This window comes from Ceratosolen solmsi, unplaced genomic scaffold (assembly GCF_000503995.2).
Source record: "Ceratosolen solmsi marchali unplaced genomic scaffold, CerSol_1.0 scaffold6, whole genome shotgun sequence".
Lineage (NCBI taxonomy): Eukaryota > Metazoa > Arthropoda > Insecta > Hymenoptera > Agaonidae > Ceratosolen > Ceratosolen solmsi.
Genome location: NW_011948414.1, coordinates 16,857,876 through 16,872,812, shown reverse-complemented (window position 1 = coordinate 16,872,812; position 14,937 = coordinate 16,857,876). Strand labels below are relative to the sequence as shown.

The 14,937-nt window shown below is 21.4% G+C and overlaps 1 protein-coding gene across 5 annotated transcripts in view; it reads left to right on the top strand.

The window, feature by feature from the left end:
* Oamb (Octopamine receptor in mushroom bodies) overlaps positions 1-14,937 on the top strand; it is a 46,053-nt gene that overhangs the window by 20,450 nt on the left and 10,666 nt on the right. For 4 of the 5 annotated variants that reach the window (XM_011507306.1, XM_011507305.1, XM_011507304.1 and 1 more), the window contains exons 3-4: positions 4,733-4,831; positions 5,806-5,936. In XM_011507306.1, the coding sequence (XP_011505608.1) occupies positions 4,733-4,831; positions 5,806-5,936 (230 nt within the window). The remainder of the gene's footprint in view (positions 1-4,732; positions 4,832-5,805; positions 5,937-14,937) is intronic. The other variant, XM_011507308.1, reaches the window with a different exon arrangement.

Genomic DNA, 14,937 nt, shown 5'->3' with positions numbered 1-14,937 from the left:
TCATTTTTACATTTTTTATCCATAAAATATTAGTTGATGTTTGAAAACGAATCTAATATAATCATTTTATATGTGCAATATACATTATTTTTATAGATTTATACGTTTGAATATTCAATCACTATAATTAATTTATCCGATTTTAGTTTTAAAAAAAAAATAGTAGCAAACATGTAGATATATATATACGTAGAATATAATATAATTGTATGTGAATGTCATTATAATAATCGGTTTAATAATAAATTTAATCAATTCGTTCGATAATCATTATTGATGATTACGAATATTACATTTGTTTTAAGCTACTAAAAGCTTTGTGACAAAAAAATGTATGAAAATAATGAATGATAATTTGTTAGGCGGGGACGATTAGAAATTTATTTTAAAATATTCTTAGATGCATTTAATAGTGCACAAAGTCTGATTAAATGTATGTTTTAATGGCTTTTTAAAGAACAGTTTGAATTTGAAATGCTGATTGATGAAAAGCAAAAGAAGGAATAACATTTAAGACTTGAATGTTACGTTGGTGCAAACCTATTGATGACATTCATTTTTTACTATGAAATTATAGAGAAAGAATGAAATATCATATATCGTTCTTGCAGTACAATGACTTAATCGCTTTTCTTTCGATAATGTTTTTTTTCCATTTCGTTGGATAAATCTGACGATTCATTCATAAAAATCATTCTTTTTTACCCTTAAAAAATTAGCATTAGAATACTTTTTATCTATTGATAATATTATCTATTTGATAATATACTTTTTTTCGAAGAATTGTAATAAAAAAATAAAAAAAAAAAAAAAAACATTCTCATAGGAATCAAGTGCCATTTTATAACCGTTGTAGCATTTATCCTTAAACGGTCAAATCAAGTTTCAACTCTTGCAAAATTACTACCAGAAGTATCTATTGTTTTGTTTTCTTTGTTCTTTTATTTTAATACGTCGAAGAGTCGGTATGGAATACACGAGTATGATAATTCATGCCGTTATTATTGTTCATAATTGTATATTTTCCATAAATCTAAAAAAATATTATAATAGTATATATGATAATTTTTATTTATAGCTATCATCGAACTATCCAATCTTGTACTTTAAATTTGCCCGTCAAAGTGCTTTGTTGCACGTCTTTTTCTAATTGGATCAAAACTACTGTAGCAGCGTGAATATCAGATAAACATTTTAGTGGTTAGGAATTTTTGTTTGATTATTATTGAAGAGTCCGAGGATTTCTCGTCCCTGCCCATTAAGAAGTTTCATTACAAACTCTTTTACATAATGCCACGTTTAATATCAATTATTATCAATATTATGTGCTAGACAACTGAAACGGATTTAAAGCAAACTAAGACTAATTTCAGTCGCTATCTCACTTAATTATAAATGGTAATGAATCAATATTGAATTCCTGCATTTATAATAATCTCTTATAGAATTATATATTTTTTATATTATTTATGTAATGAACTCAATATTTTAAATTAATACACAATATAGTGCATAGTTATATTCAATTAAAAAAAATAAAAAATAAAAAAAAGCTTACTTTATAATATTATCATTGTATTAACTATTATAACAACTACGTATATTTTTAAATGATACAAAGAGAATTTTAGTTAAAAAATTTTATACTTCTTTAAAAAGCATAAGCATACGTCTATAATTAAAATATAAGTTTATTCGATGAACGACTGACCATTACATCTGTCTCCATTCATTTATAGAATAAATGTAACCGTATTTGTTTCAAATTCTATACTTAATTGAATATTGATTTATTTGTCATTTATAAATAATACCTTCTAAGTTAACGATCACTTTTAAATAATTAATAAACAATATTTTATCACTTTTCAAATTCAGTATATTTTTAATTTTGCTTAAAGATACTCATAAATTTCTCTAAGAATCCGAATTTGTATTTTTCAATTGTTTACTATAAAAAATATTCATATTTACATATGAATTGCAATTCAATTTCAGCTAATCAATTCAACAACACATATATCTAATTAATTATACCTATTTATCTCTAATTAAGTGTTGCTCTTTTTTACATGACAGTTATGCAGTAAAAGCAAAATTTAAAGATATTAGATGATTTTAAGGGAGAAAAAACGTTTATTGTACAAAATCATTTGAAAATGAAACTTACTAAAAACACAAGGACTTTAAATATTTACAAAAAGTAAAATAAGTGACTTCTATTTTTATTGAATTAGGACGACATAAACTTGTTGTTTAAAAGCGTTGCACTTGGAATTTTTAATTTATTCGATCATCCTGCATTTATAAAGTTTAAATATTGCTTAATTATTTTTAATGCAAATACATATTTACTGATACTTGAAAAATATTGTAAAAATTGCAAAGAAAAAGATAAAAAAAAATGTAAATACTGGAGCTCAAACTAAAAATTCCAATGTACAAAATATTTTAACTTTATCTCTGTAACATTTTGACGGGACAAAAGAAAATCCACGCCCATTGAAATTTCGCTGTTCATACAGTATTCATCTTCATTATTACAAAAATATAAAGCCTATAAAGGATATTTATCTTTATGTTCTTAAAATTACACTGCCTTTTCGCTAGATCTTGAACAGATATTTGCAATGAACGCTTATGCATTTCCACTAGTGTCAGATTAAGCTAGGTACAGCCACAAATCGCCCTTGGGCTAAATTAGAGGGATGCTCGACTTCTTTATATTCTCTTACAGACGATCCGTTGGTGAAATTTTTCGAGAAAACAATGAACCGCAACTGTTGATTATTCGGGAGAAATAAGCTTAAATTCGTATTTTATTATTATTATTATTATTATTATATAATGAAAAGAAAATATAATATTGGGAACTATAAAGAAACTTAACGTTCGCGATCACTCTTGTATATTACGTTTTATTTCAACAAATTTACTTATACATTCTATTATAAAATTCTATTATTATTTGACTATTTTTTTTTAGTTATAATTTTTTAAAGTAAATTTTTAACAAAGTAAATTTTTACCTATTTTTTATATTGTTATCTTGACATATTGTTTCACGTATTCGTGATGTTTTAATTGAATTTATGTATAAAAGGTTTTATGTAAAAGAACTTTTTATATTATTCAAAACAAATTACATTCATGAAAATATATTTTTAATATTATCTTTTAGTTTTCAATAATGGTTATATATATATATATATATATATATATATATATATATATATATATATATATATATATATATATTGTATATAATTGTGTACATATTCTTATTTATTAATCCTATCCATTCTTAATGAGCGTTTCGTATATCTAAAGTCGTAGAACACTTGATAAAACTCTTGTAGGAAACTACTAATAACCTAAAGGTTTATTATTTTATTTATATCTTTTAGTAATGGTAACATTACAATTAATGATCGATAAATCCATACCTGATAAATAACATATGTTTCGTAATCGGATTATTATCAGCAATAAATGTTCAAAGTTTTCTATCATCCATAATATTTCAGTTATATATTGAGAAAAAACTATTCATATTTGCTACTACTACTACTCCATCTATTGAAATAAACATTATATATAAAAAAAAACTAGTACTATAACGAATGACAATGATCAAGTCCGATTGAAATTAGTTTTTTTTTTTTTTTTTTTTAATCGAAGCTTTATTAGTAGAAAATATACGATGTATTTATAATTTTATTTAGTGACAGTACAGTTTAGTTCAATGCATACGACGAGTACGGACGGGGTGTGTCAATTAATGGAGAAAGCGATATTACTGTCCGTTTGCTAACGAAAATGGGTCTCGAGGAAAAAGCTTCATTTAGTTTTCTTATATTTGACAATGAAGACGGTAATAGAGATTAATAAAAAAAATACAAAAATAAGTAGTAATTTTTCAAACATGAATTAAATAGTTGAAATATATTTGATTGAATTATATTCAAGCAATTAAATGCAGACGATAAACTATTGATACAATTGCACTCGATACTATTACTACTGCTTCCTTTTTTGTTTTTTTTATTGTTATGATGGTGCTCGATTACTCGAAAAATAAATTAAACAGTGTATATATAAATAAAAAACTTATGAGCATATGTACAATAAGTATGATTAACAGTTTATTGTAAAAGATCCTGTGAGCCTAATCAATTAAAAACTTCTAGCTATACAAATAAAAAACTTTATTACAATTGTATATATATATATATATATATATATATATATATATATATATATATATACAATTGTAATAAAGTTTTTTATTTGTATAGCTAGAAGTTTTTAATTGATTAGGCTCACAGGATCTTTTACAATAAACTGTTAATCATACTTATTGTACATATGCTCATTGTATATTTCCTTTACTTATTCTATTATTAGAAATACATCTGCAAATTGTAATTTTCCCTTTAAAAACATTTAAAAAATTATTGTTTATCAATTCAATGATAACATAATAAGAAAACAATTTTAATCCCATTTCAAACACTGTAAATCTTTTATTATTAATCACTTTTCAATCATAATAATTCAATTTTAAAAAAATATTTATTTCTTCGGAACAATTTATATATAATGAAAAACCTAAATAGCGAATTTTTAAAAATTCTTTGTATACATTTATACCATATTAATCGTACACTGAATGAATATTGAAATAACTTTTTTATGTTCTCGGTAATCAACATAAAATCATCATGTATAGATAATGTCACCAAAAAGAGCAAGACTACTTGTCGCCATTGTTTGGGTGCTTAGTTTTATCATTTGCTTTCCGCCATTAGTTGGCTGGAAAGATCAAAAGGTATGTACAAGCACATAGCCCAATTATATCGTTTTAATGGACTTATAATTGCACGAAACATTAAGCTTGTGTGTGTGTGTGTGTGTGTGTGTGTGTGTAAATTCTAATATGTCTTTTTAATGAATTAAACGATAATATTTAGTACTTAATGAATGATTATTTACATTTGATTAAATTACGTTAGATTATCTATGTTGCGGATAATAATTATAAATTTGAGTATTCACTTGATATATAAATGGATATATTATTATATGGGCAAAATACATGCTATTCAATTGCAAATTTATATCAATATAGGAAAAAATGTGTAAAAATATTTTGGTATTTTTAACCTGCCTCGTGATAATATCTATGAGTATAAATTCTTGAATAATTCATTAAACAGGCTATTATAGACTAAATCATAAGAGATAGATATAAAGTAGTGAATAATCTATTTTTATTGTAATAAATATATTAAAAAAAATTTTATATAGATTGAAATAATTAATAGAGTAATTTCTCTTTGATACTTTTAAAGAACATAGATACTACTCTAAAGAATTAAATAACAATAATAAAAATTATTTTTATACTCACTTGTAGATAGTTTTTTTTTTATTTTTTTATTTTTTATATAAATTAATATTAAATTTGAAATTTGAAAGTATTTTAAAAATGAAACAGAAGAAAATTGTGTTCAAATTTTTTTTGGAATATTGACATAAATACTGTTTAATACCTTTCACTATGAATATTTAAGATCAGATAAAATTTCTTCAGTGTTCATTCCTAAAAATTTAATTTAATACATTTTTAAGATACAACTATATCAATTAGTTTATAAATAAAAATGGACGTGTATTATTATAAATAAATCATGGCATATGCTCTTTGTGTCAGGAGTGTAACAAATAAAATATAAGGACATATTGATTTGTTGAAACGCTGATGTATTTTTATGAATTTCATATACGCATATGTTATTACAGGATGATGACGTGACGCAAAATGTTACGTTTTTCGAAAATGGTACATACAATGCTACCATTATCATTGTACCAGTCGAGCCGTGTCGATGGATTTGTGAGCTTACAAATGATGCTGGTTATGTCGTTTATAGGTAAAACTAATCAAATTCAAACTACTATATTATTAACATATTGTTGATGGATAATCTAATTTGATATTGGATAAAAATAATATAAATGCATTTCCTTGTCAATTAAGTTCATTTCCATAATATTGATAATTAAATGAACATTATTCATTATTCGATAATTGAAAATTATTTATTTATTATTCGATATTTAAAGATTGAGTAAAATATCGTGGAGATCAAAAGTTTCTTTAATGACCTCAATATAACTGAGTTTATTACATCAATTTTCATTCATAGCTTAGTTATCAACTAAAATATACTTTATTTTTTTGTTTCTATTCATATTTAAAATTAAAAATATATATTAATGGTACAATATTAATTACTTCATAAATTTCGTTTTCTTCATCGTATTACAGAATGTTAAGATGTAATTTTAGTTACTAAATTCAATGAACATATATTTTTTATCGTAATCCATAATGTAAGAGACGGATCATTTTATTTATTTACGTATTCTTCTTATAAGACGTCAGTTGCGAATAACTTCCTTAATCCGACATAATAAAAAGAATATATTCTTCTCCAAACTGTCAAGTTTATAATTGTATAAACCTCTATTTTTATTATGACTAATTTCATAATTAAATTCACAATCTCATAGTTGGAGTAATAAAAAATATTATTTCATTAGAAGGGCAAAGTAAGACTAAATATATTGATTAGCATTCTTAGAATTAAATAATTCATAATGTCAATTGACTAAATTGAAAGCACTGAGAATCAAGAGAGCAGCTAAGTATAGCCGCACTTGAACTTCATATCCAAGTAGAATGAAAAATTTAATTTTAATTTAATATATTATCAATTTACAAATAATATATTTTTAAAAAATCAAACAATAGCACATCTCTAAGGAACTTTTTTTTTTTTTTTTTTTTTTTTTTTTGTTAATTCATTCAAAAATTCATCAAAGCTTCATATTTTGTAAACTAAATATTTTTAACTTCATATATTAAATGTAAAAAAATATTTACTTTATTAAATGATAACCTATTTTTGTTATGTTACGTATCAATCAAATGTAATGTCATGGCTTAATTTGAGCAAAATTCTTGTTTTATATAATTTCATTACCCATTATAAATTTAATTTAATTTATTTTGTTTATTTTTACAGGAATAAATGAATAAGTAGGTATTTAAAAGTCAACTTCGATAAATTTGTATTAAGATGATAAGGAACATTCAAAGCATTTAATAATATAAGTAATTATATATTTAACAATAAAGTAATTATTCAATTCTAAATGTCATAATTAAACACTAAAAATTATGAGTTATAATATTTACAAGAATATTTCAAACAAATAAACTGTATATAATTACACGAGCTTATCTGACTATATTATTGTAAAAGTTAAATTTAACAATTTAACCACAAACTACAAGAATATAACCTAATGAAATTACATTCATTTACTTTTAATTAATTATTAGACCGATTAATATAATCATAATTGAATTGTGGCTTTTATATTTAGAGACAAAGGTATTTTAGTATTGTAATCGAATTTTGTGCTTTTCAAAATGAGTCAATTATTAAATTAACTTCATTTAGAACGGACAATTTTCTTTATCATCATTATCTACTCGATAAATATTCTAATTTAATAATCATTATAAATCAACATACTACAACATAATTTATATTTAATTAAGCACAGTTTTATTAAGATATTAAAAATTTCCTTTTGAAGCAAATAGTAATTTATTATGTTATTATTGAATATACTTATTTTCATTATTGATAACTTCATAACTAAGTATTAAATAATTCGAATTCTTCTTTTTATTTCATTAATGTAAATATCACTTTACAATATTTATTTAAATTTTCCAATAGATATACTATACTCTTATAATAACAAATAATTTATATTCACTATTATTCATTAATTAACATAATTCTAATATTTTAATCAAATATTTATTAGTTTATTACAATATCCTAATTATATATAAAAATTTAATTATATTAATCAGTCAATTATTATTCGTATTCCATTTTATATTATTTTCCATTTATATTTCGTTTAATATTTCATATATTTTTACTTATTTACATATATATATATATATATATATATATATATAGGAACAGTATGAGCAAAAATATAAAATGTTTGTTTAGATTCATCATTGATTATTATGGTCAAAAAAACAATAAATTAAAGTCGATTTCTTTAATTATAATAATAATGTATTAATAAAGAAATTTAATTTTCAAAAGTTTTTTATTTCATTTCTTAATTTCTTAACCGTAGATCTTACTATTTATTGCATTTGTATTTTAAAAAAATCCGCAGCAAGTTTTAAATTTTTACTACATCTTCTTCAAATGTCTCTTCTGAGTTATTCAATATTATCAGAAATATTAACATAAAAATGTTTTACTCAAGAGTAAATTTAAACTGAATTTATTTTGAGTTTTATACGAATACTGTATAATTTATAATTTATTCTGTCAGTAAACAGTGCTCAAAATATCAAATTCTTTAAATACAATATTATTGGATATGTTTTTTTATTAAAAATTAGAAGAAAATTGAATAGACGATTAATAAATAGTAATTTTAAATTTTATTAATACAATATTAAAAATTTTGAGTTTTCTGCAATAAATAATGTAATTTTATCTAAACTATTTAAAATATTAACCAAAATATAATAGCAATAAAATTAATTGCTGTGAAATTTAACAAACTTTAAAAATTTTCCTGCTAATATCAAATTCATAAAAACATGTATGCATTATACTCTATGAGCTTAGTTTTAAATTTATTTAATAAAAGTAATGTTATTAAAAGCTTGTTATTTACCATTTATTATATAAGATATAAATTTAAAAAATTCAGATAATTACCAGATAAACCTCTTTTATAGTGTTTTTTTTTTTTAGTGATGTTTTATTACTCCCTTTAATACTTGATTCGTATAATAATGAAAATAAAAATTTTTTTTTATGGCGATATTACAGTAAACATTTTTAATCTATAAATTGTCTTTGTCACATTATATTCAATTCATTTAATATAGAATATTTTGATGAATTATAATTTAAATATCTTTCCTTAAATTATTTTAAATTATTATTATTATAATATTAGTTATATAATGTGTAATTAGTTGTATAATGTATTATGAGTGTGTAAATACGTAAAAATATATGAAATATTAAACGAAATATAAATGGAAAATAAAATAAAATGGAATACGAATAATAATTGACTGATTAAAATAATTAAATTTTTATATTACATAATATTAGTTCTTAAAACTCAACGTATTTTCTGATCAGTACATTTATTTCCTTTTCACATAAAATAATAAAAATTCAATTAAAAAAATATCTCTAATTATGTTAAATTATTAAAAATGGTAAATTGACTGCAATACAGTAAATTATATATTAAATAACGAAATATTGCGATAAAATCTTTATAAATATATTATTATTTTTGCAATTCTTTTTTATGATTATAGTAAATTCATGATTATCTTAATTTATTATACACTCTTTTTTCACTTAATTGCGTTTTATATATTTATATATACTTATATATTTTTATCTTTATTTTACGCATTGATTTTTCTGTAACACTATTTTTATTCGCAATATTTTATTAGTATTTCTACTTTTCTTGCTTTTTATTTACTTTTTTTTCCTTCTTACCTTTCAATATTTCTATATATTTTTGAACTTCCATATTTTGCTTCTAGTAAATATATTTTATATACTTTTACAGTTTTTATCGTATTTTCTTTATATATATATATATATATATATAAATTTCAATAATTATCCATAATTCTATCATTTTCTTATTTTATACCATGTACAATGTACTTTGTATCTTGAATTTATCCATAAAACATGAATTTATAATTTACAATTAATTTTCTATCAGTACTTTTCATCTTTTTTAATTAATTATTCATTATTAATTGTTAATTATTAATTATTTGTTTAATTTCGTATTTTCTATATGTAGTATTGGATTGTATTCTGCTCATATTTTGTTTCAAATAAATTTTTTTTTTTTTTTTTTTTTTTTTTTTTGAACTTTTATATAAACTTTGATCAATATTTTGTTTCATTTTCTATCTTTCTTGTTTGCCTTTTTTTTAATCTTCTACTTTTATTTCATCTATTTTTCCTATTCTGTTACTCGATAGTTTTGGGAAGTTGTTATTTTTTACAGTATTACTAAATCCAGACTAAAAACCATTTTACAAATTAGAGATTACGACATATAAACTTTCTTTTTATTACACAACATACTTTCTAACTAAATGCATGTACATTTTCTATGAAAAATATTTGTTTTCGTTCAATTTATATAAACTTCTTCGCAATTCCTATTTGTATATTAAATATACTACTATTCATTAGAATATTTGATTTTTTTTTTTATAAATGCGTCTTCATTCCCCTACTCTATGTATCGGATAAGAATAATATATTTAATTTTTTCTTCTTCTCTTGATTTCCTTCCGTCGTTTTAATTTATCAATAATGAATTTAATATCTTCTTTGTTTATCATGAAAAAATCGTTTAATAATTATTACATATTTTTCCTGTTTCCTTCTTAATCTACCAATAACCATTATTTATCAGTAGAAACATATATATTTGTATATTTTTCATCTTCTATAATATTTTATTTATTCCAAATAAAAATCCATGGAATGAAATAAGTTTGTACAACTACTCTACATTATTGTTTTTTTTTTTAAAAATTTCTTTTAATTTTATATATTTTTTTGTAACGTTATATTAATTATTTTCATAACTTTTATTTTAATTTTTTATTCGCATAACTTGTATTAAATTTTATTTGTTCTATCAATTGCTTCTCCTAATATTAACTTTCATTGATCATTTTGATTTGGATAATTATTTGTTCATTTGTAATGTAGTTTAATTGATAATTTATTTTTGAAACGCGACTTCTTTATTAAAAATTATAATAATGGTTTTATTTTTAATGTTCCATCCATTTATTAAATTTTTCATTTGGTGATTTAATAAATATTTTATGCACTTTATCTAATATGACTAATTTATAATAACTTTAATGTTCAACTTTCACAACAAAGGCCTGAAATAATTTTTGCAAATGTTTTTTTTTATCAAACATTTTGACTACGTTTTAAATCTATTTTTCCCCAATGATTATACATTGACAGTAGAAGTATTTTCTGTCTTATCTATTATACTTTTGCTTTTATTTATATTATCTTCATTCTAGTCTATCGTTTCAAATATCTTAGAGTCTTAACTTTGATATTTGTATCTTTAACATTTTTTATAAAGAATTTTTGTTATTTAATTCAAATTCACTATAATTTCTTCACGCTTAAACTTTTGTAGCTCTTTATTGTCTTACGCAATTTTATTATTAATATTGCAACACGCTAATAATAATAATAATTAATAACAAATAATTAATTAAATAAATAAATAAAAAGTTTCTTTCATATTTGTTACACTCATAGAGTTTGATTTTTCCTTTGTAATTTTGTTTTTTAAGCACTTATATCGAAGTGTATGGAGGTATTTTTTAATTATAATATTCTATATAAAAATCTTCTAGGTATTTAATAAATTTTGTTTGTGTAATTTACTTCTTTCTTTCTATCTTCTCTGTTCTTCTGCATAACTTTCTCTATCAAGTTCTGATGCATCTCAACAATTACTTTCAATATTTTACTTTTAAATTAACAATCTTCATAATATTTTATTATACTTTATATAATATACTTAATTATTGAGATTTTTATTTCCTTATATATGTGTACTCGTTCGTATATTATTGTTCCTAATTTGTCTATATTTACCATTCACAATCCTTTATATCGCAGTCCCAAATACTTGAGTGTTAATACTATTATCCTTATTACTATTTTTTTTCTCTTTTCTTTTAAACAATATGTTTTTATTGCAATTCCCGCGATAGCAAACGATTTTTCTTCTTGTTTCATAATTTTCTATTTTAATTGTTAATATATTATCAATATTCTGACAATCTAATTATTATATTTTCACTGTATTTTTCAATGAACTCTCATTTCTTGCAAAATATCGAAAATGTACTTTGGCATTATTTATTATTTGGAATTATTAATTATTCTGATAATCCATTTTAGCTGTTAAAAAAGTTTTTATTAAATTAATTATAGTCAATGTTTTTTACTTCTCTTTAGCTTCTTCCATTAGCTGTTTAGTTATGATTAAATTCTTCTTTCTGTATGCATCTTTCTGAAATTATCATACTCACATTTTCGTGATTCCATTTCTGTTATTCTAAGATTGTTACTTAAAATTTCTTGCACTTCTCATAATTCGTGTTTTTAAATTCTCTTTAACCTAATGGTGTCACCATCACTTTATTTTGTCTCTCTATGAATTCTTCTCTTTTGCATTCGTTATTTTATTCTATTTTTTCTATTTTTCATCACACCCTTTTATTAATTCTTATTAATATTTCTATTAATTTTCCTTATACAAAGTGTTCATTTTTTTTTTGTTATTCACTATGTTTCGTTTGATTATTTATGTTTAATTTATATAAAGCTCGTCATTAATTTAATTTCCCCTTTAAAATATTTTTCGTCGAAAACTTTTTTTCTATTTCAATTATATTTTGCATTCTGAAACTTGATAAAAATTCTTTTTTTAGTTTATATTATTTTTTCTCTTGTATTTGATAACTAAATTACCAACATTTAACTATATTAAATGTTCGCTTTGCTTCCTTAACATTTACTTTTATTTTTCGTTAAACCTCTCTTACATATTTTATAATTTGTATTCAGATCAATTAATTAATATTTTATGATAAACATTAATTAAAATGTTAATTGCAACAGAATTTAAGATTATATAAATCCAATTTAAGTTATATATTTGAATAATTAATTTGTTTTTATAACATTATGAATTCGATTCATTGTATTATAAGTCGTTTATTGGTATTATTAAAAAAGATAAGCTTTGCATTCGTTAGAATTTCAGTTAATAAGAATTTTCATATTATAAATGAGCATAGTTGTATATATATATCAAGCTTTGGCAATAAAAGAAAATATATCTAATAAATTTGTAATATAATCTATATTTAAAAATCATTTGATACACTACCTTATACATTCCAAAAATTAATAAATTAATGAATTTTAAAAATAATATTGCATACGTTATCTTATATGTATATGCTTATGTGCATCATTTGTAAAAAAAAAAAAAAAAAAAAAAAAAAAAACTACAATTTACATATTATTTTATGAAAATAATGTTAAACTTGCAATTACAATCTGAAAAAGCAATTTCCATTTTTTTTTACTATTAGAATATTTTTTGAATATTAGAATAATGCCTTAATTAAATTGATTGTCCGATAATCACATTTACTGCTAAGTATGAAAATATAGATAAGGCACTTATAATAATTTTTACTTAATTCTAAATATCAAAAGATTAAAATTAACGGTTGTACATGTAATAACCTACATTTGACCTCTATTATTCCTCAGTTTTACATAAGTGATTCTAGAAAATTCGGAATACTCAATATCTAGGTTGGTTTTAGTTCAATATATGTATTAAATATGCTTTTTAATAATTTCCATTCCATTAATATATACTTTATTGTAAATTATTATTGGACATTTTTGTCATATTATTAGTCAAATTATTCTCACAAAAATCAAGATTTAATTTATTGAAATGTATGGAATTAAAATCATTTGTTTGAATTTTGTATTATGTGTATTACTAATATGAGCAAAAGAAAGTACAACGAAAGTGAATCGATAGTGCATAAAGAAACTATTTTAAATGGCTATTATATATTAATAAGATATATTTTAATTTTATATTTTTGCTTAATAATGTGTTTAATGATGAATTAAATGATTTAATTAAAAATCATCAATTTAAAAACATAATAACAAATTCATTTATAGGTAATATATTAGAATAATTCAAGTGACCTTATCTATAATTCCAACTATTTAAACTCTTTATGAAAAATGTGTATCCATAATTTAAACAATCTTTTATTTTTCATTAACCTAAGTTTAAGATAATCGTAACTTAATTTGTAGATAACATTTTTTTTTTTTTTTTTTTTGATTCTTGAATTAACAATGTTGAAGCTTTTATAGAAATACTGTGAAATCTGGTGGTGATTTTCTTTTATTATTAATAATACAGTTCGTCTAAAACATGGAAAAAAAGTATTAAAAAGTATTGGAATTGTAATTTCATAATTTGTCATAGTTTTTTTAAAATTCTCACTTACCCAGCAATTTTTTACTTCTAAATAAACTGAAAACATCGAAAGTTCATCATGGATGTATTCATGAATGTGCTTATAAATCAATATAATTGTATATATAGTTGCAATGTATTGGTTCATTTTTATTTATATTAAATGTAAAAAGTTTGTTTGTATTTTTAAAAATCAAATATGATTCGTAAAAAAAAAAAAAAAAAAAAAAAAAACGGTTTAATAGTCGAAAAATTAATAAAATAATCCGGATATATTTACTTAAAATACTTAAATATGTATTTCCAGAGTAAGGGAAAAATTTCATTATTAATATAAATTTACTTCTTTTGAAAATATTAATTTGATTAATTGCATGCATATTGACTATTCACTTATTCACATATAATTATTCGCTTTCAAATTTCTATCTCATATTTTTATTCACATTATGCCTAAGTATCGATAAAGTACGAATGTAATAGATGAACAAATAAGCGCATAAGTAAATCAAGTAATTACAATATATTCACAACTGTATCGAATAATTGCTTTTTGAAAGCGCCTGTATACATAGATACGGTGGATGTAACATGCAATGCATACATATTGGTGTATAAAAATAAAAGGATTTTTAACTGCTATATAATTATCTCAGTTTTCACGCGTTGAATGCTAAAGCCACG